At 37.7% G+C, this 23,912-nt stretch overlaps 1 protein-coding gene across 1 annotated transcript; it reads right to left on the bottom strand.

Annotated features, from left to right (window-relative positions):
* Positions 1-4,953: 4,953 nt before the first annotated feature.
* Positions 4,954-20,856, bottom strand: LOC146003714 (uncharacterized). Its single transcript, XM_083142100.1, has 3 exons — positions 20,655-20,856; positions 13,764-14,328; positions 4,954-9,154 (listed from the first exon to the last, which is right to left on the bottom strand). The coding sequence occupies exons 2-3, from the start codon at positions 14,279-14,281 to the stop codon at positions 8,275-8,277; spliced, it is 1,398 nt and encodes a 465-aa protein (XP_082998226.1). The 5' UTR covers positions 14,282-14,328; positions 20,655-20,856; the 3' UTR covers positions 4,954-8,274.
* Positions 20,857-23,912: the final 3,056 nt, after the last annotated feature.

Genomic DNA, 23,912 nt, shown 5'->3' with positions numbered 1-23,912 from the left:
CTTCCAGGTTGAGATTGAAGAAAAGTCTAGAAAATACACAGCATTTAGGTATGGATCCAGGTTATTGCAATTTAAAAGACTACCTTACGGACTAAATTCATCGGTGTCGGCGTTTACCACAGCGTTAAACAGAATATTTGGTCTAGAAACAAAGTCATGGTTAGCAATATATGTAGATGATATGTGTATACATTCAAAGGACTGGATGGATCATATAAGCAAAATAGACTGGGTTTTATGTAAATTGAAAGAAGCAGGACTTACTGTTAAGTTAGAAAAATGTTCGTTTGCAAAGAAAGAAATCAAGTTCCTATGGCATATAGTGTCTGGAGGAAATGTAAGACTTTGTAGCGATAAAAATGAGGCTATAAAATGTTTTCCAAAGCCTACGACCAGGAAACAATTGCAAAGATTCCTAGGGATATGCAATTGGAGGAGCAAATTTATTAGGAATTTTGCTTCAAAAGCCAAGCCTTTATACGATCTTTTGAGAAAGGATGTGAAATGGAAATGGGCACAAGAGGAGGAAAAGGCTTTTAATGTATTAAAAGAAGACCTGACATCTAGTCCAGCTATAGGCCAGCCAGATTTTAAAAGACTTTTCATCATAGGAACAGACGCATCGAATATAGGTCTAGGGGCCTATCTCTTTCAGAAAACCGAGGATGGAGAAGATGTTGTAATTCAATATGCGAGCCGTGCACTGAAGGCGTTCGAAAGGGCGTATACCATTAGCGAACTGGAATGTTTGGCTATTATATTCGGTATTGAAAAGTTTGCAGTTTACTTGAAAGGAAGAAAATTTAAAATTCTTTGCGACCATAAGAGTCTTATATGGTTAAACTCGGCAAGGCAATGGAATCCTCGCTTGACAAGATGGGCATTACTTCTCCAGGAATACAGTTTCGAAGTAGTGGATATTAAAGGAAAAGACAATAAAATTGCAGATGCCTTAAGTAGATCCCCTTTACATATGACGCAGGAACCAGAGGAAGTGCTGAAGTTATCCATAAACGCCATCATGGATGAAGAACTCGGGAACATATCCAGACAGGAATGGATAGAAAGCATGAAGAAAGATGATGAATTAAGCAGCATCTTAAATGTCTTGAATGGAGATAGAAATGAAAACGAAAAGAAAATGAGAAGAGCGAAGATAGAAGGAAAATATGTAATTAAGGAAGGAATGATTTTTAGAATAAGCATAGAGAAATCCCATCAAGTGCAACTCTGCGTACCTGGAGCACCAATTAAAAAAGTACTGGAAGAAGTGCATGAGAAGTCTGGACATTTCAGGATTGATAAAACATTGAGACTTGCCCGGAGGTTTTTCTTCTGGAAATGTATGAAGAGAGACGTGGTGGATCATGTAAGAAATTGTATGTTATGTATAAAAACTAAACCTTCAAAATTAAAAATGGAAAGAGAAGAGTTACACGTAACTGCAAAAAATCCTCTAGATATGATATCTATTGATCTGATTGGACCTCTCCCAAGATCGCGAGGATTTACATATATTCTCACATGCGTCGACGTGTGCAGTAAGTTTGTAATATGTTATAACCTCAAGAAGGCTACAGCAAAGGAGATAGTAAAATATTTAGAAGAAGGATTTGTCAAACACTATGGAGTTCCATTAAAAATTCTAACGGATAATGGTACACAATTTGTATCGGAATACTTTAAAGATTACCTGAAGTTTAAAGGAATTAAGATGATAAACGTTACTAGGTATCATCCAAGTTCGAACCCGATAGAAAGATATAACGGGGAAATAGTAAGAATTCTAAGAATGTTATGTCATGACAATCATACGAAGTGGTCTACAGCAGTTAACAGAGCCATAAGATGGATAAATAACTCTATATCTGAGGAAACAAAGAAGAGTGCGGCTGAACTGTTTCTGGGAAATATGGAAGAACCCGGAATCTTCAAGGAATTTGATTGGCCGAGGGAAGTAATATCCAAAGAAGAGACTAAGGAAGTATTATTAGACATATACATTAAGAGAATGAAGAAAATGAACAGGAAAGCAGAGAATGGTATGAAAATAAAATTGAAAAAGGGAGACTTAGTATTTTGCAAAACACACCCAATGAGCAAAGCATCAGAGAAAGCAATCAAGAAATTGTTCTTCGTATATGAAGGTCCATACGAAGTCATGAATTTGTTTCAGAACACAGTGGTAGTAAAGCATACAGAAACAAAGATAGAGAGAAGGGAGAACCTGGAGAATATCCGGAGATACAACTGCACGGAGGAAGTAAAAAAGAGCTTGGTTAATGAATAATAGAAACAGTAAGAGAAGTCACATAGAACGAGGGAAAAATTTATAAATTTACAAATGAACTTTCCAATATATAAATTTTTCATCCTCAAGGAGGGGGATATTGTGTCACGTGCCAGTTTCGATGACACAATGAAGGTTGCAAGGAGGAATGGTTTCTCGGAATCGACGAGAGATGGCAGCACGCTATATAAAGAGGAGCAAAGGAAATTATAAAAAACTTGGAGCGGAGAAGAGGGATAATATATATTATAGTAAATTGAGAAATATATAAAAGAAGAGTTCAAATACTATAAAAGAAATAAATAGAATGTTGTATATAGTAAATTAAAATAATTAAGAATATGGCCGCATATGAAACGTTTAGGAGGGTTATTAAGTAAGCGAACAAATTCAGAAATCTATCTCTTTTTATTGTCCTGACGAGGAGAACATCGTCAGTGTTTTGGTTGTTTGTCCCCGGTGGCGCTGTGTCAAATTAGACGCCCCGAAGCACCTTTCGGTTGCGCTCTTTATTAGTCGCACTGGGCCATTGGCAGCGCTTCTTATTAGCGATCCTGGTTATTCCCCTTTGGTCGTCAAATAGGAGGTGGCGCTATTGTCAGTTTAGTCGACCCTACTCTTTCTACAAGTATAGCTTGTATTGTTTGACAAAGAAGCGGGGGGAAAGCGAGCACATAAATAAGATTACGCTTTAAAGGAAGATAATAAATTAAACGAAGAAAAGAAGAAGAAGCCTTTTCGATTATCAAAGAAGAAGCCTTTTGATAATAAAAGAAGAAGAATCCTTTTCCATATTAAAAGAAGAAGAAGCCGTTTCCATAATAAAAGAAGAAGAAGCTTTTCCATATTAAAAGAAGAAGCCGTTTCCATAATAAAAGAAGAAGAAGCTTTTCCATATTAAAAGAAGCCGTTTCCATATTAAAAGAAGAAGCCTTTTTGATGATAAAAGAAGAAGAAGCCTTTTTGATTATACATATACATATATATATTTTCTCTGTATTTTGTCAAGTTCTCAGAATATAGATCCGCATTTTACTATATCCTCTTGGCTATAAAATGCTTTTTTATTTGGAATTCTCAAACAAAGAACTTATCCTCATGAGATTAAGATATCTGTAGCCGTGGTAAATAACATGTAAGTACGTACCCACAAGGGGCGTTGCAATGGTGTTGTTTTAAATTTCTTGAAAACAGGGCCGAAATGTCAAAAAAGAACATGAACCACTCATAAGTACTTTTTTTATTTTGTAGTCTCATTGTGAAATGTGGTGGTTGTTGAATGTAAATATTGAAGAAAGTGATGTGACACCCTGTATGTAAAGGATGTCTCAAAAAATATGGGACATTTTGAAATGGAGTTATAGAGAAGAGAATAAATAATTGCAAGATATTTAATCATGGAAATAAATACTACACAGGATGCCATTCCATACAAATGAAGAGATGGATAGATTTCTGCGCAAACATTCCTGTAGTAGTCTAGGGGTATTCTGCATACTTCAACATAAAACGTGTTTACAGGACTCGGAGTGATTCTTCAGTTGTAGTAAGTCAAGTCGAAAGGATCCGTGAGGAAATCACCCAGATTCCTTTAGAGCTAAAAGGATGTCATTCGACGACTACAGGAATGTTTGCGCAGAAATAGTAATCTACTGGACGTAATATGTAAACCTACCCATCTCTTCAGCGGTATGTAATGGCATCCATCCACTGTATTATTCATTTCTATGATTAAATCTCTTCTCTATACCTGTTTCAAAATGTCCCCATCTTTTTGACCCTTTATTGCTTCTCCCCATTTGGGAACTACTACAAGTTTTCTTCACTCATTTGGATTTTATTTCCTGTAATATTTTTCTTATTCATAATTAGGGCTCGGAAGTTGAGGAAAAATCCTTTATTTCCCTAGTGTCCGAAAACGAGGCCCAACATAATATATGTTCATTTTGGGTCATTGCAGGGCAAAAAAAGGTGGGTTGTATTTGTCCTTTTTTGCCTTTTTCGGCTTATGGGCTTTTTAAGCCTTTTTTTTTAGGTCTTAAAGGCTTTTTTTTGCAACTTCACCTTCTTTCGAGTACGTTTTTACTGCCCATTCTCAATTCGAATCATCATCAGTTCATCACCTCTTCAACATCCTTTCTGTAGTAAAGAAATAAGTATATTTGAACCACCCCTGAAACTAGAGAAAATAATTTTTGGACGACTGAAGCAGGTACGGTACAAGGTCCTTTAACCGTAACTTGTCTGGAAGGTTGCAATGTAAGTAGCAAGTTTCTCTTGTTTTGAAGCTTTCAGTTTTTTTGCACTGTGTGTTCCATACCACCAGAATTTTGTATTTTTTTTATTCATTAAATTTGAATCACATTTATAAGTCTTATGCTATGTGTGGGAAACTAGAATACTAAACAGACTGAATCCATTGCAGAACATTCACAAACCTCAACACATGGTGTTGTATATCATGCCTCGGCCGTTGCCGGTTTGCTAAATAGGCAACACAAACATTATGACCCAATTGCCAAGAAACTCCCCAACACAAAAACCTTGAGTGTACTCAGGATCAGTGAACAATATGGTAAAGTACAAGGGAGTGTTAACTGCCAAAAAATAGCTATTAACTCATTTAATCATTAAAACAGGGCACTGTAACCATAACTGTTTAATATAGATACACACAATAGATTTTAAAAGTAAACTTCTCAAGAACAATATAACTATACACATCTAGTAACAAAATCAGGAATACACTCAGATTACATAGAAAAATGCAATAAATAATTTGTAATATAACATGTTCACACCAACTATGTAAAATAATAAATTTAACAAATATCTTTCTAAAAATTAGTTTTCCTTATCAAAATTAGTGATTTTCTAAAGAGGTTGAAAAGCAACAAAATAACCAAATCTAACCTTTCAATTTTTACAAGAATTTAGTTCCAATCTTGTTTGAAAATTAGAATTTTAGGGACACTTAGGTACACTACAATGTTTAAATAAATAAAGAGCTTGTCTGTTGTCTTGGCAAAACTTAAAAAAAAACTATTTAGTGACTATTATAATGAAGTAGACACTGCCAGAGGTGCACATCCCTCCCCCCTCAAGCCAAATGGCACATCCCCCCAGATTATATCATATAATTTCCATAAACATTAGGACAGCCTGTCTGCTACTGTCCTATTACTGAAATACACTTTTTAGCTTTACTGAACACCTTACTTGATGTGCCCCCACATTAAATTCTCCCTTTGCTACATTTTAAAGATTAAGTATGGTGCACCTAGTAGCAAAAGTGACTTCAAACCAGCTAAAGTAAATAAGCTACGTAGGAAGTATGTATATCCTGCTTATACCTTCTCCTACCTCATCGCACATGGTGCCAAGGTGTAAACTTTTTTTTGACATATTTTAGAAAAATATACACGTTGAATGTTATATTAGCCCACACAAGTACTATGGTGGGGTATGTCTGATCCCTGGTTTCATTTTGAACTACCGGTTTTGCTATTTTCAATTTCTGATGCATCTCGCGTGACTTTGCATGGTTACAGAAGCCTATTGTAAAGCAGTTTCTGATTATTATTCTTAAATACGGAGAAACTAGTACTCACTTTTATTCGCGAAACTGTTTTTTTCTTCTTTGTTCTATTAATTTCAGTGGCAATCGCCGCCATCCTCGTTGGAACTTGTACTGTTGGCAATGACCACTTAAATTAAGGAACAGTTTTGCGGATAAAGTGAGTACTAGTATCTCCGTATTTATCTACTACCACGTGTCTCTTCTTCAAATTATGAATTATTGTTAAGTTAAAGAAAGGTAACATAATTTATGCAAAGAGGAAAAAATTGATTGATTGAGTTGGCACAGTAAGGCTAATCGGGACTGGATCTACAGTTTAAAGTGGGATCCGAGCCAACAGGGCTCGAAAAATCCTGGTCGCCAGGGCGACTAAAAATTTAAGCCTGGCGACTGTGATCTTTTGCTGTAATATGTACGTTGCAGCACAGCGTAAGTTAGCATTTTTTTTTTTTAATCAACGTTGTAACAATTTCTTACCCTTTGTCTTCCAACACCCCATTTCCTGCCTTTCTCAAATAATTTAGCGATGTTTTGAATACCATGATGCTCAGCATCTTATACAGTGTTTCAAAAGTCGCACAACACAAACTTTGGAAATGTATATCGTGAAAACTGTAAGAGATATTTACACCAGGTTTTCTGCATTATAAAGCCTCATCCACCGAGATATTTTTCAATGCTTAAAATTATCATTCACTCCGTACAGAAAATTATATAAATTAATAACTGACGGAAAGCAGCATTCAATTTTTTCCAGAAATGAACTTCTGAGTAAGAAAAATATGTAAGAAATTATTGAAGGGTCATAATTAGACATTTGATGACTGATGCCATGTCAGTCTGTATTTTGCGACCAAATTGGTCATATGCAACATTTGATGAATTTTTAACTCGCGATTTTATGGGTTGAGTGGCAAGTGCCATTTTTGGGACATATCTCCGTATATGGCAACACTAGCAGGTCGAAATATTGCCAAGAGTCGCATGCAACATGTGTCTAAGTATTGGCTATACATTTACGTGAAAAATCAAGATTTTGTGCAGAAATTGGACTCTTGAGAAAATCCTAGGCTGCCCCTGGTTACATTGAATTCTCTTCGCTCACTTTCGACACTACTGTGCTTGTTTTTTAAATTGATTCAGCATGGTGTATTCATTAGAGCAGTGTGTGTGCATTGCTGAAGAGTATTTTACTACTCATTCTTACACTCATGTGCAAGAGGTTTTCCGATAAAAATACCCTGCTTCTGATGTACCTCACAAAGCAACGGTTTTACAACCAGTCAAACACCAACAAATGATCCCACAAATTGTTTAAGAGTTGGTATTTATTGTTGAAAATCAGTTCACAGATGTTTTCACCAAATTAACAATGTATTTGAAAATAATGTAATTGCTCTTATTTAGATAGATGCTAACATAAATTTATGAACCCAGTGATAGCCTACAGGATTAGTTTAGTGCATAAAACCCGGTGTAAATATATCTTACGATTTTCATGATATACATTTTCAAAGTTTGGATTGCGTGACTTTTGAAACATACTGTAGTATGCACAATTGCTAGTAGGTGGTTTCCTGGCACCTCATTTTCAGAGCTGGCACCTAGCTTTGAAGAAAATTTTTCGAGCACTGCGAACCACTATGTACCTCCACCAGGTATTGAACACAGGGAATCTTGATTACAAGATGACGACACTACCCTGCACCATCTGGGAGGCTGCAAAGAGGAAAAAAACCAGCCCCCCAAAAATGAAAACAATTATTACGACTTTATTTTGTGAAATTCCAAATCCTTAAAATTTATATTTTTATGTTGTTCAAAATCATATGTATCTCTTGCTGAAATTGAAAATCAGTAATGAGCCATTGGAAGGACTAAGTTACAAAGAGTTACTAAGATACATCTGTTACTAAGTTACTAAGATACATCTGTCAGAATAAGATTTGAACAAGGCAAAACCTCATCACCTTGACAGTGTGTAGCCAGCACCCCAACTGAAAGGTATGGAGAAGGGTCCACTTGTGGTTGGAGGGGTGCGAGAAATTCATTGTGGTCTGGGAGATGGTCCATAGCAGTTAAGCATTTTAACCTTAACCCTTGCCTTACAAATTGATTTCCAAAATTTCAAATTTTGGGTCTTTTTAAATCCCATTTCTTTGTTCTATATTCTCACAAGTCTGTACGGTATAAAAAAAATTGAAAGGAAAAACGTAATTTGGTTCGATTATACTTGGGATAATAAGGCAAGCGGTTAAAAGAAAAAATGTCCCACCCAAAATGTTATAGGGTCTGTGGCATTTCCTCTCCCTGTGAACACCCCTGGACACACAAAACTGTTTATGCCTGCCAAGTAAACACCCAATTACAAATAAGTAACACAATAGAAATTGTACTTCTATCATCAGGTTTCTAAAGATGATTTATCATCACTTTCGTTGCAAACTACATGAATCTTTTCATGACGCTTCAGATTGTGCTGTTTTGAAAAAGACTTACTACAGACATGGCAAGAAAAGGGCTTTTCTCCAGTGTGAGTTCTGATGTGACGTTTCAGTGTCTGATTCTCTGAGAACGATTTGTTACACAAATGACATGTATAGTGTTTCTCACCAGTGTGACTTTTAATGTGACGTTTAAGATTTTGGCATTTTGAAAATGACTTATTACACATTTGACATACAAAAGGTCTTTCTCCTGTGTGTGTGACAATGTGACCTTTCAAGTTCTGTCGTTTTGCGAACGATTTATTGCACGTGTGACAAATGTAAGGTTTCTCACCCGTGTGTGTTCGGACATGACATCTCAATGTTTTCTTCTCGGAAAATGACCTGTTGCAAAATCGGCACACGTAAGGTCTCTCCCCCGTATGGGATCGTATGTGAATTTTCAAGGAGCCGTTTTGTGAAAACGACTTCTTGCACAGTTGGCACATGAAAGGCTTTTCGCCAGTGTGTACCTGAATGTGACGTTTCAGATTGTTGAGTTTCATGAACACCCTGTTGCAAACGTTGCAGATATGCACTTTCTTTCTACGGGCCTTGCTGCGTTTCTTTGAGTGTTCGCATGGAAAATACTTTTCACAAAGTTTGCAATACGTCCTAATCTGCGATTCTATAAAACTTTTTTCACTGGTTGTATTAAATTGCAAATTCTCTCTCTCTTCAACTTTCTTCAGATGATCCAAAAGTCCTAGGCTTGTCATGTATTCACGGTAATCCACTGCATCTCTCTCCTTGCACTCTCCAAGTTCATCCACTGGGGCAACTGGCTCATTTTCAGACCTGTTGAAACAAAATTATGAAGTAAAATCTACATTGTTGTGTAGTAGGCATAGGTGCAACTTGATGAGGGCATTGCCCCCATCCCGAAATGTTCATGTTTCTAAAAGTTCACAAGTTATTATTTACCTTTGTTAACTTCCCGAGACCTGACGAGTGAAGTAATAAAAGCCAATATTTGTGATTTCGCAAATGTAAGAGTTACGAGGGTAATCCCAAAAGTAAGGCTCCTATTTTTTTAAATACAAAGAAACTTTTTATTTGGCAGTTGGCAACACTGTTATGTTGGTTGCTTCCCCTACTCCCAAACAAGCCCGTGTGCACCTCGCTGGGATGCTGTCTTGGCTTGGCAAATGTTTGTAATGAAACTCCCACTCGGCACTACCGCCAAGTACGAACTTCGTGCAGTTGATTTATTTATTTATTTATTTACTCAGAGTTTCAGATACAGTCTTATTTGGCCATTTTACACTGAAACAACATAAAGTAGAAACAAAGATAACAATAGATAAAAACAATAACAAGATGGGATAGATTTACATGTTCTTGGTCAGTAATGTAGAAAAAAATCTTTCTGGAAGGAAAATATCTACATCCAGGGGAAGTTTGTTGTAGATTTCTGACACCTGTAAAACAAGGAGCGTTGTAGAAGGGATAGCCTAGTGGTTGGGTTGTGGAAGAGTTGCAGGTTGCACGTTTGCTTTTGGGTACATCAGTTCTGATTTTGCCATTTATTCTCTTGTATAAAAATTTCATGTCAGCTAGATCACGACGAAAGGATGAAGAGTGAATATTCAGAGCAGCCATGGTGTCTGATTTGGATAGATGTCGGAAAGATGGTATTCTATGGCGAAGAATGGCAAGAAAGAAACTGAGAACAGAATTTATTCTGGTAAGATTGGTTTTTAAGGCCATTGCCTAAATAGGGGAGCAGTATTCAAGGATGGGTGAGATGGAAGATTAAAAGAATAAGGCAAGAGATGATGGGTTTTGAATTTCACTAAATCTGTATACGAGACCAAGAAGGCGCATGGCATTTGGTTTTTGAACGCAAAAGGCGTTAAACAGATTGAATTTCATCGCCAATTGACGGAACTGTATGGCGAGTCGTTCATGTATGTCAAAAATGTTCGCAAGTGGTGTAGGGAGTTTGCAGGTGGTCGTACTGAAATTCACAACGAAGAAAGAAGCGGGTGACCGTCAATTTCTGACGAGACAGTCACAAAGGTTGAGCAAACCATGCATGAAGATCGGTGGATCACTCTGGATGATCCCTGTACGTTGGTTCCTGAGGTTTCCCGAAGCACCATTCATAGGATTGTGATGGAAAAGTTGCAATATCGGAAGGTGTGTGCACGATGGGTCCCGCGAAAGATCACTGAAGAACGCAAACAGCAACGAGTTGACTCTTCCCGCAAATTTCTTCGCCAGTATGCAGACGAAAAGTACATTTTTTTTGGATTCGATTGTCACAGGTGACGAAACCTGGCTGTTCCACTTCACACCTGAGACCAAACAACAATCACGTGTAACCAATCTTAACGCACCCCTTATAAAAGTTGACCCGCCCTCGCTGGCGAGAAAAGGGCGGCAAGAAAAGCTAACGTCTTTTCTAGTGAACGGTTGATGTGCGTTGCAGAGAAGACAGTCCGAGTCAAGCATTGATACGGTTAGGATCCATGTTACGTTGGTTACTGGTTTCGCGGGCTGTGAAAAACTGTAATTGAACTAACGGCCATGATCTCTGCCAGAAAGAGAGATAGAGGCTAAAGAACAAACTGTAAGTGAACTATCGGCCATAATCTCAGCCGAAAAGAGATATGATGTCTAAAGAATAAACTGTGAGTGAACTATCGGCCTGTGCAGTATCTCTACCAGAACCTGAGAAAAGTTTACTAAAGAAGAGAGGCTACATGTTTATTATGAACCAACGACAGGAGGATTAGAAGATTGAAGACATCGAACTCGGTATCAGCAAGATTTGTGTTCAACGTTAGTGTTTTTCAGCGTGTTTATCGCCAAGTGAAGTAAATACCGAAGTAGTTACATCGAAGACGTAAGTACTCTGTGAAATAACCTCTAAGAACTAAGTTTGGTCTATCTCAACAAATTCACACCGGAAGCTGACTAATCTGTGCATTCCGGAATCGTTTGTAAACCACAGACGTTAGGTGCCTGGGCCTTTAATAAATATTAATACTGTATTTTGTGGTGTATAAATACTTAGATAGTTAAATATAAAAAATCACTGCTGGTCTTCTTTTGTGTGATTGACGTTGTTCGATGGCAGAATATAAATTGCTCGAATAAAAGCGAAACAAAGAAAAAAAAACGATATACACGTGAGTGGCGGCATTCCTCTTCGCTCAAGCTGCGAAAGTTCAAACAAACACAGTCTATCAGTAAAGTCAAGACAACTGTGTTTTGGGATCGAAAGGGGGTAATGTTGGTCGACTTCATGGCTTCTGGACCACAATAAATGCTGACAGTTATTGTGAGACACTGAAAAAACTCAGACGGGCATTTAGAACCTGTAAGAGGAATGTTGAGCAAGGGCATAAGAATTCTCCACGACAATGCTCACCCCCACAAACCGTCGCTTTCCTGCAACAGTTTGGATAGGACATCATCAGCCACCCACCCTATAGTCTGGACTTGGCACCCAGTGACTACCACCTGTTTCCCAAGTTGAAAGAACATTTGGCCAGAACGCGCTTCAGCAACGACGATGAGGTGAAGGATGATGTTGGATGCTTCCTCAACGACATGGTGGTGAGCTGGTATGACATGGGCATACAAAAACTGTTGCAGCACTTACAAAAATGCATCGACCGAAATGGTGATTATGTAGAAAAATAGATAAATGTTCAAGCTTTAAAATGATGTAAACATTATTGACAATAAAAGTTTCTTTGTATTTATAAAAAATTGGAGACCTTACTTTTGGGATTACCCTCGTATTTAGCAAATAATCCTGTATGCTACTTTAATGAGGTAAAAACATCTTTGATTCTGCCCCCCCCCCCCTCAAGTTAAGCTCAAGTTTGATTCTGACTTTCTAAGGCATCACATGGGTGTTTTCATTCATTGGCAAAAGCTTTGAAGAGAGCACATGCTTTATTCTCTGCTCAACTTACATGAAGACAAGCATTAGATTGGCATACGACTTTGAACTGACAGTACCTAAGATTTATGCACATTACTGTTATATGTTATAATAATGTGCATAAAATATTAATCAGGAACTTTACTTCTCATCAAATTGACCTAACATGAGAAAGTATAGTTGGCGAAAAAACTGACATTTGTGCAAAATAAGGCCAACGTTGATGAGGCATTTATAAAATGTGTAAAGAAGCTAGTAATGAAAACACTAAGGTACACAATACAAAATAAGCAATAAATTTCCCATAAATGGAGAATATGACTCATTTACAAAATAACCCATGTAGCAGGAATAATTATAATGTTATTACTTATTCCCCTCCTGTTGTCATCAATAGTCTTCTTCCACAAATACAACCTTATATTCAGTATATATTCCCATCCTAGATGGGTGCTACATATATGATATAATAATAATAGCCTGTGAGGACCAGTGCCTACCTCCCAACCGCCAGATGAACCAACCGGTTATAGGGTGATGTGTGGTGAGCACAGCGAAGCCCCGGTGGTAAACTTTCCATATCCGGAAAATGCCTGAAACTCGCTATTTATGTCACTTTCCATATTCCTACTTACGTATGCTGCATTGAGAAACATTGCTGAAGGAGGCATTTCGCTTTTTTCACGGAAATAATCTATATTTTCGACGTATGAAGTAAGTTTTGTTAATTTCTTTTCCCCTTCTGTAACATGCTAAATGGTGGTCACAGTTTCACTATCGTAGTCAGCATGCAGTGTTTCCACCCCACTCCATCCAAAAATACCTACGTAGCCACACAAACCATTTCCGGTAAGGTTTGGTTGGGTCACGTTTAGGTTACAATAGTTAAAAATTGGTTTAGAAAAAAATGCATAGCCCCACACACCATTTTCGCATAGCCCAACGAACCATTGACATATAGTCCCATAAACATTTGCGGAAACGAACCTTCTTCAGTCACAAAAACACGTGTTTGGAAACACTGACTGGTATTGACCGGGATTACGTCATTACGCACAGGCAACATCTGGCTGGAAGGAAATGGATGCAACAGCTTCCGTGCATCGGTCACACATTTATATTGAAAAATACTTGAAATACAAGCAAAATTCAATGAACGATGCGAGCAAACACTTCCCCGAACTTCCACAAGTCTAAAGAAACTTCATTCGGTAAGTAATTTCTCCTGTAAATTTTAAGAAACCAGTTTTCCGGATACGGAAAGTTTACCGCCCCGGTTATTGCTGTAGGTTCTCTATGACCAGCTTACGCTCATGATTCCCTCATGGTTGTGGATGGCCAACGGTCCCATACACATGCTGAAACCACTTCTTCCCGGGAAACTTGAAACTGCTCCCTTTGCCGGAGCCCAAAGCTTGCACCTCAGACCACACAGTGCAGGATGCTACACTCAAAATACCCTTGTTATTAACATGAAAATTATATAACTAGTATCATGGTACTAACCTAATATATGAAGCCTCTGTATCATCTTCAAGCTTACACTCCACATTTAATGTGATGTCATCTACATTGCACTCAACCAACAGCTCTTCCCTGTCTTCATCACTTTGACAGCTGGCCTCATCATCCGATTGTAATGTATTATTACTGTTTGATATTCCTACATTTACATGTTTAGAATTGTTACCTTCAAGATCACATGATACCTGTTGCGTCTCGGATGGATTGCTTTTCAAACTGAGGTCTAAACATTCATCTGGCTCACACTTTACTTTGACAATGTGTACCAAGCGTTCAGTTTCAGTGGGTACTTGTGTACTATTTACTAGATGTTTGTCTGGTATTATACACTCAATGGGATTGGCAAGTGTTTTTTCATTCTTAAAATAAAATGGTTCATTTTCAATCGCAGGTTCATCATCAGGTTCAACTTTAATTCTAATGTCCACAAATTCCATAGGATGATCCACATAATTTGAGACTGAAGGGACTGGCCTTTTCTTTAGGCTAGAGTCTTCCATTCCTGATTAATTGGTTACAGCTTGGTGATGTGTACATACAGTGTAATCTAAAAACAGAAAAAAGACAAGTTAATAATTTACTGCATAACTAAGCATTAATCTAGGGCCTACAAAAAGCTGTTCGCAAACACCAAGCCCCAGCTTCAGCTTCCTTTTTTTTGACAGCAGGGGTTGGGAGAGAGAAAAACAGAAAAGAACCCACTCCTTTCCACTGGAATGAATGAATTAAAATGTTCTGGGTGCATACACACATGTGGCCATTTGCAGGCACGTCGCCTGATAATGTTCGCATGAGCACATGAACACTCATGTATATGTCTTAAATTATGTACATATTAAATGCACACACACATACGTATATTTCGAAAGAATACTATGTTTGATGTACGAGTATATACACACAATTTACTCTGACACAACTTCTTTCACGTCTGATAACTTCTCTAGATGTTGGTAACACTGACTGCCACGGTGTTCCACGGAGAGCGTTGAACACAATTGCTGTGCGTGTTGCATAGAGCTGACAGCTAAGGGGCTGTTGGCCACTATACCCAGAAGATGTTCACTTCGCTGTGCGAACACTGATGCAAGCGGAAATACTTCTTACATTCGGCACCAGAGTGCAGCATATACAAGGCATGTCTAGGGGGACTCGAAAATATCTGTGCTACATAGTTGCAAACTTTAGAGAGAATTCGCTAAACCTGGCGGATTTTAAGGGGGAGAGGGACAACTTCCCCTAGGTCCTTCTTGCATTACTTCAAATATAGCGTGATTTTGGGGGGAAATTGTTGAAAAGAAATTGAACTGTTATTCTCACCTTTTCAATTGAAGATGAGGTTACAAGGAAGAGGAGTAAATCTGCATTCAGTACAAAAACATTATTGTGAACGCTCGTATGCGAACCGCACGTGATGCCACTGGCCATTTGGCACCCTTCAAAGTGTAGAAGGAAAAATCCTCTTACCTAAAAAACCTTACCTTAACATTAAAAAAAGGGGTGTAAAGAGCCCCGTGAGAAAGGTTACAAGCACAAGGTGTAAAGGGACCTGCACAGGATGTACATATTTTTTCAACGACCCAACAAAACACAAACATGCCTTTAAAAACCGTAAAAAGCGCACACAAGATTTTCTTTCAAAACTGTCTGAAGATGTGTCATGCTTGAAACTAGAACCCACAGGATCAGTTGTTGAAACCATTTAGGGACATAATTTTCATTCTAAGAGCCCTAAACCTGACACGTCTAACAATGCAAATATTTTGGAAAGTTAATGTAACTTAATCCACCAAACCTAACAACGAAAGCAGAAAGCTTGTTGCACACCACTAACGTGAAGTAGACTGCAGCATCCAAAACAACAGTGGATAAATAAATAAATGGAAGAAAATTGATTATCTAAAAGAAAAATGTAGTAAGTAATCACTAGGCCGATGCAGTGGCGTAGGAACGTTTTTCATTTGGGGGGGTACAAAATTCAGTCTCCCATATATATATACTACGCATATACTACTTCAAAGGTAGTACCTAAGGTATGATGTGAAGGCATCAAAAATATTTCATTTTAGAACAGCACACTAATTTCCTGTTTTTTTAAAATTAAAAATTGGCATAAACAATTTTCATTTCTTTGTTTTCCTTAGTATTTATGGTCATTTTAAAAACAGATTTTAACCAGATAACAATTCCAAAAAATATAAAGCTCTGGACCTTGTTCATGGGCTCATTTTGAATTTAACGAAATGGAATATGAGGAGTTCAAAATGTGAAAATTGCAAACAAAGATACATATCTTGATTTTTAATGCAGGGTGAGATTAAAGGGTGTGAGGAAGATTCCCCCCTCTCTTCTATCTTCAGCCATCCCAACCAGGAATAATCGTATCTCACCAACTGGATATAGAAACCACATTATTGAATATATCATACTTATAGAGTCCACATCAGTTCAGTTCATTTTAATTTTAAAGTCCCATAGCTAAGCATAAAAATATCTTTAAACAAATTATGGCAGATGTGTACCACATCTAATGCCTTTTAAAAACAATGTATTCGCTATTTCCTCAGACATCTATAGGGTGTTGTATTTTTTTAAAAAAAATATTGAGTTGAGATGGTTCCCGATCAACTCGTAAGAGGTCTAAGTTTGGAATATTTGTAAAACATTTGACAAAGCATTTATTTGTAACATAATTATTTGTACCTAATGACGTTCTTCAAGCACCGAAAGTATATCATTACATATACAAAACCGAAATCCTTCAGATCTCACAGCAAGCAAGGAAAGCCAAACGTTTGAAAGTTGTTTTATTTTTATTTTCAATCTTCGGTGGATAATATGAAGAGCCGACCAAGGTTTCTTTTCGTATTTAGTAGTATTAAATGTATGTACATGCATGTTTTAAGGTGACTTGTCAATTCCTCGTTTACATAAAAAGGTGAACTTTAATGTAAGCAAAAATATGTGCACGTCACAGTTAAAGATTTTCGCATCTACAAAAAAAATCCAAAACACATTCCCACCTCGCCAGCCTCTGTGGCGGAGGGGTTAGCATAGTGTGTTATGACATCAGAGGTCCCCTGGTTCGAATCCCGGCCTGGTTATGGGTGTTATTTCATCATACCATCACTCACCCTCATCTTCGCGATTAGCCAGAAGTGGCAGAAATGCGAAGTAAAATAAACCAAATCACTCAATCAAACATTAACATCTCGCTCAAAGACCTTGTGAATTCAATCAAAAATCTACCAATATCTACCAGCCGAATGTGAAATGTCCTAAACCTAACCTTAACTGATTAGAAAAATAATTTAGAAGTTTTAAACACACTTTTACTTTCCTTATACCCCCAGTGCATTGCTTTCATGCAGAAATATTTGGAAGAAATTGAATGAAGTCTAGTCTAGAAAACACAGTGGCTTTGACAAGCCAACTGGCAAACCATAGGACCTGCAGTGAGTCTCATTTATCCCGTGCATTCATTTGACTAATGTAATTTTCTTCCAGTTTGACTTGAGGGTTTAACTTCAAATGGCATTGTGTTTGTGTTGCATTCGACATCAAAATTAGATTTTAAGCGATTAATGTCCAATTCTAAGTACTATATATAATACTTAGGTAAAAGTAAGTTGTCGTCCTCTGATAAAATCACAAAATGCACCCTGTTCTAATGTCTAGGAAAGGGGAACCTTTCATTTGACCTAGGAATGACACCGAGATGAGACGAGTCGAGAATTGTCACAGCCTCATCTCGTCTCCTGTATGGTGAGTTTGAGTTTATTTGATTTGGTGTTTAATGTCCACTTTATGCACATTAAGGCTAATCGGGATTGGACCTATGGTTTAAAGTGGGACCCGAACCACTGTGCCTCCACCCGGTACCCCTTGATTACAAGGCGATGATGCTACCACTGCGCCATTGGGGAGGCCCTTCTGTGTGGTGAGGTCCTTCTCGGTCTTGTTTGTGCTTTTCTTTTGTTTTGTTGTCCCCTCAGAAGTTGTTAAACCTTATTCTATGTATATTTACTTCATGGGCTAATCGGGACTGAATTTGCAGTTTAAAGTGGAATCCAAAGCTCTGTGCATTGAATTGTGTAATTGAAGGCGAGATATCTCGTCCTGACCCATGAAATGTTTAGTAGTATAAGCAACACGTACATTGTGTCACCACTCAAAGTTTCACATCGTATATGTCATTAAAGCAAAACTTTACTTAACGTTTTTCTGCATTATATCTTGTTTGGATGCTGTGAACAGTCGAAATACGGAATTATATTATAAATAGATTAAACTGGGCAGCACAGGCTCACAATTGTTACTAATGCATTAACTTTACAATTACAGTAAACAAAATTCACAACATTTTGAAAAAAAGAAGTCAATAAATTATATGCTTGGTATGTCTGATAAGAGAGACAGTAATTTAAATTTATTTTTACCAATTTCTTCAAATATGACACCAGAGTTTCGAACGAGATCATCTCGGACATCAAGTATCGCCTCGTTTTGATTTTGCAGAGTCTCAGTCTCGTTTCGAAATTTGAGAGGAAACACAGACTTTTCTTGTATCAGTATCATTTCTATGTTCAAAAATCTCTTAATATATAGGTTTAAGTATAGTTTTCCTTTTCACTCTTACAAAGTTATGAAGTACAGGAGTACATTGTACCCCACAATATCTCGTCTCATTTGTGTAAGTATTTCGTTTCGGAAAATTCCATTTGAAAAATTCAAAAGAAAAGGTCAGTCATATACTCTTCTGATGAAGATTTATATATTATATTTGAATCGACACTACCACTTCTTTAGAAAAGTGTACCCCCCCCCTTTACGCAAAGGAGCATTCATCTGGAGCGTGATTTTCTGAGAGTAAACTTTATCTGATTCAAATTGTTTCACAGAAATTTTACACAATTTTCATCTCCTTAAAGAGGTTTCCAAGAAGCCAGGTCAATGAACTGACTACATAGTAGCAAGCACAATGTAGTAGAATAAGTTTACAATGGTTTGAATTTCTGTGGTAGCTATGTAAGATAAATTAGATAATCCTTGTAAGTTATAAACAATATACCTAAACCTTTTTTATTGAGCGAATTGAAAATATGTTTCTTTAACAGTAGCACCTTGCGTCTGTCAAATTATCTAAGGGGGGTACAGGGGGTACAACGGGATTTATGAATTTAAGGGGGTCCAGTACCCCCCTTCAAGTACCTCGGTAACACTTTACTATACCGGAGACGGATTTCTTCAAATTTACAGGAGAAAGTACTTACGCAAATCATTTTCTGTAGTGTTGTTGATGTTCGGGAATGTAGTTTTGATCCATTTTAATGCGAATGCATGTGGTTTTCTACGAAAATCTATTTCCGATGCACTATTGCTGCTGCTGCCATGATGTTGTCCGTATATGCTAAATTGAACTAAAGGAGTGCTAATGGAACCTAACCTAACAGGCCTAACCTAACCTAGTAGGCATACCTTGTCCGCGTGATGGTTTGTGGGGCTATCGTGAATTTTTGGGCTAATGTCAATGGTTTTTGGGGCTACCCATGGATGGTTTGTGGAAAATAAGGGAGCGAATTTACAATATAGAGAAAGTCCCCAATTTTGTTAATTTTCGGTATACTAACTAATTTTGGCCTCCAAATGACGAATCTGTTGTAAAAAACTGGGGGTCACGTCTGGAAATTTGAAAACAGCAGATTGATTTTTATATATATATATATAGGTGTATATGCGTAGTTTTACGAACGAAAATGTCATTGTTTCCAACCACACTGTTGTTTTACAAGAAAATGATTTATGATGATCAATTCTAGTACAAACCCTATTTTTTCGATGAATTTAGGGGTGAAATAAGTGCTAATGGAACCTAACCTAACAGGCCTAACCTAACCTCGTGTGAATGGTTCGTGGGGCTACCCATGGATGGTTTTTGGGGCTAACGTCAATGGTTTGTGGGGCTACCTGTCAATGGTTTTTGGGGCTAACATCAATGGTTTTTGGGGCTAACGTCAATGGTTTGTGGGGCTACCCGTGGATGGTTTTTGGGGCTAATGAACAATGTTTCATCAAAATGTACAAGTTCTAGACGTGACCCCCGGGTTTTTACAACAGATTCGTGATTAGGAGGCCAAAATTAGTAAGTATACCGAAAATTAACAAAATTGGAGACTTTCTCTATATTGTAAATTCTTACCAAAATAAGGTACAACAGTAAGTACTCGTTAATGTAAGAAATAGACATTATTTTCGTTATAAATTCATTATTTCACCTAAAGAAATGTTCCGCAATGCAGAAGAGTACGTTAGCATTGTAAAAAATTGCGAAATAAATCATTGATAGGTGTCTCCGGTATAGTAAAGTAGTACCATGTACCCCTGTACCCCCCCCCCCCCCCGTTCTTGCGCCACTGGGCCGATGAAATATATGTTAAGAGACATAGATAGAAATAGAACCATGTTAAAAATGGCATATGCGCTATGATTATTTCGAAATTAAACAATCTGAACTTGCGCCGTCATGGTAGTGATAATTGTTTTGTCTTAGAATGAAATGACTAAGCAGGCTTTTGAATGATACAAGTTCTCTAATACTGTTGCTTCGCCACCGACACTTACTTACTAAAAATTATCCGAGAAACTTTGCGCTTACCTCAAAACAAAATTAAACTCAAAATTATTTGCACGAAGTGTTAACCTCTGACGGAGTACTCTCATGGAATGCAAGTCGACCATAAATGACACACTATTTCTAGCATTTGTTCCTGTGGTGTACACACAGGTCATATTGAAATTTTATTCACATATTATGATTGTTTTCTACGTTGGAAAAAAAGGTGACATAACGGGTTTACGAAGCTAGTAAGTTACCTTCACTACATCCGAAGTGGTTTCAGATGACCAGTAAATTCTATTGCTCATATTGTCCATGCTGCCATGATTTTTGGTAATAAATTCAAGGAATCGGCATTCACTTACTCAGAAATAAAACTCCGACCATATGCAAAAACAAAAACATAACAATTTAGTTTAGCTTTGCCGCGCCTTCCAGAATTCATCAGCGTGTCATCAGATTTGGTGAAACAAGCATCAAAACTCAAATTTGTTGATGCATTAGCATTTGATTATTTAATATTTAACGACGACAACACAACTTTCTAATAAAGCTAATCACGACAATAAAGAAGAATGAATGATGATTTTTATAGCATCCATATTCCATCACGTTCATAAGAACCTGTGTGTGAAAAAGATGTGAACCATGATTCCTTTGAAGGAACGAATGTGATGAAGTCACTGATGAAATAATGAATGCGCGGCATCCAAGATGCAACACGATGCGGGTAAAGCAGAAGCACCAGTGAGCTTTTGTAAGTTGTGTTATGAACATGATATTTTAATATTATTATCTTGCAGTCAGTTGACAGTAAAAATTAAGATTATATCCACATTGAATGAAAGTTAGTGAATTTTACCATGATGTTTGTGTGCACGAGAGCAAGCTTGTATCAATTTTGCCCTGTTTTTTTTAAGTCAAATAAAATTCACACAGGGTGGGAAAAATTGGCAAGGTACATAATACAAGCATTGATAATATCTTCAAACTTGAGAAAGAAAACCGAAAAAAATGTGCGGTTCCTATAAATAATCTAAGAAGAGATGTTAATGTGTTCGAGGATAAAATGGGTAAAATTTTCAAAGCCGGGAAACGTCTGTAACTCGTTTATTCTGTAATTGTTGACATTCGTAATTACCTATTCTGCATTGCGAAAGATTGTTTAACAAAGGGGATTTGGCTTTTTTTAACGAAAATAATTTCCATTTTCGAGATATCGAGTAATTAATCTTCCTTGTTTTTCCCCTTCCGTAGGTATTTTTCGGTGGGTAAAATTTCAGTAACCACCAAACGTCTCTAATTCCCTTATTTTCTTATTTTTCACTTGATACATACGTATTCTGCATTCCTAAGGATTCTTGAAGGTGGCATTTCGTTTTTTCACCTTTCGGTGAAAATGAGTGCTAATAAAACCTAACCTAACAGGCCTAACCAAACCTCGTAGGCATACCTCGTCCCCGTGATGGTTCGTGGGGCTATCTTGAATTTTTGGGGTTACCCGTGGATGGTTTTTGGGCTAACGTCAATGGTTTGCGGGGCTACCCATGGATGGTTTTGGGGGCTAACGTCAATGCGGTGAATAATAAACATTACAAACATGAATTAACGGTGAAATAACTTGACCGATGAGATAGAACACGTGTACGACCTATCACAAGTCTAAAAGAAAAAAAAAAGGTAAAGTGTTCCCCTGTGCATAGCACCACGCCATGAAGGCGTATAGGGGGTGTGGGGGTAACGCCCCACACTTTCTTGATCCGGTCGTGAGTGGGGGTGATGTGATCAGCATCACGCCCCTGACCGCCTTTACCCCCCAGGGTTTCCCCCAGGTACCCATGTTATTCGACGCTGGGTGGGCGCCGGGGCCGCTTTCACCGTTAGAAAAGTTCCCGGATTTGAACCGGCCGGGGATCGAACCCGGGACCTCAATTACGTAAGTACTTTCTCCTGTAAATTTGAAGAAATCCGTTTCCTGGCTTTGAAAATTTTAATACGTCAAACCATAACATGCAGAAATAGAGGTAAGTATTATTATTATTATCATCAGCTGTTAACTTATTGACAGCACTTACACACTATGGACATTTCTGATTATTTGTATGCAGACTGACCTCTGGTGGCCTAGAAATGAAACTTCATGGTATGGCACGTATTTAAAACCACATTTGAATTAATATTGAATAACGCTTTCGGAGTTAGTTAGTTTTAGTTTCAGGTAACTAAATTTGAATATCCCTGCATAATGTTAATGTCAAAGTGAATGATTAATGTATATTATGGCCCAAGTTCCTTGGGGTAATGGCAGCTGGAGTGTGGTGCTGATCACATCACGGGTCCATCCGGAAATCCTCCACCCTCGATTTCGGTAGTGATTTTTTCTTTAGAAAGATTGTGTTGCAAATTGTGAAAAACAAAATTCTGGAGCGCGGAAACAAATATTTACAAGTGTATAGCCGTTTAAAGTGGAGATACAGCCTTTTAAAGTTGGCGAGGTGGAAGTCTACTTGCGGCCATGTCAGTTTCGTAGCAGCCACCTGCACCTGTACCGATGGATATATAACTAGTTTTTTCAGGCTAAACAAGACCGAAATTTCATTAAAATTGCCCGCTGATTCCAGGCTCCGCCCCTGGGGTAATTGACCTACCGCAGCCCCGCCTCTGCTCCAGCTACCTGCCCTTTTCTATAGAGTCCCTTTAAAAGCATGTTAGAACCTGCTCAACACTATTTTTCGACAATTCACTCAAACATAGGAAGGTTCCAAAAAATTAAACATTCACAATCCACAAGTCATTTATAAGAACAAAAAGAAAGTGTGTAGACATGCGCCTGTGTCATGAATCCATCATGGAAGCCCTGAAAAACAGTAATGACGTTACGCAGGTAAGGCATTTTAATATTACAAAAATGTAAGTTTCGTAGCACGTAGATCTCTAAAAATTTCCTTAAGCACTAGTTAGAAACATCCTTTCTTAGAAGAAACCTCATTTTGGACGAAAAGATTTGAAATGTGGTAGAAATCGTGGGTGGAGGATTTCCAGATGGAGCCCAAATCACCTCCAAAATGACTGACATCGAGAATGTGTAGGGTCCTACCCCTGCATCCCCTAAGTGTGATCTGGCGAGTCCCCTCCCTCCAGCCAGTGCGACACAAAATCTGGTGTGATGTGTTACAGCATCGTGCGGTCACATTTTTACATTACGTTTTAAATGTCTTACGTTCACACAGAGAACTTGCTCTAGAACTTGTTACTGAAGTTTGGGCAATTACTAAATGATACGATGATGATAATCATGAATGAAGAAATCATGTGTGTGCTTCCCCAGAAATCGAACATCTTGTTGTTAAGCTTTTAATTTTGGCGGTTTTACTACAATCGCTTCCCCTGGTGTAAATGAACAAGGCAAAATTTATTCTTCTGCTTATCTAAAAAAATACATCTTTGTACCCATTCTTCCACACTTCCCCTGCAACTACCTTTTCATAATCAAAATTTGACATATTAATAATGAT

Source organism: Lepisma saccharinum, chromosome 20, assembly GCF_977018435.1.
Source record: "Lepisma saccharinum chromosome 20, izLepSacc3.1, whole genome shotgun sequence".
Classification (NCBI taxonomy): domain Eukaryota; kingdom Metazoa; phylum Arthropoda; class Insecta; order Zygentoma; family Lepismatidae; genus Lepisma; species Lepisma saccharinum.
The sequence above is the reverse complement of the archived record's forward strand: the minus strand, read 5'-3'. Positions and strand labels throughout refer to the sequence as shown.

Coding starts and splice junctions, on each gene's coding strand:
- LOC146003714 (XM_083142100.1), bottom strand. CDS start 14,281: ATGGAAGACTCTAGCCTAAAGAAAAGGCCAGTCCCTTCAGTCTCAAAT. Junction 9,155..13,763: donor ACAGAGGCTTCATATATTAG/GTTAGTACCATG, acceptor TTGTTTCAACAG/GTCTGAAAATGAGCCAGTTG.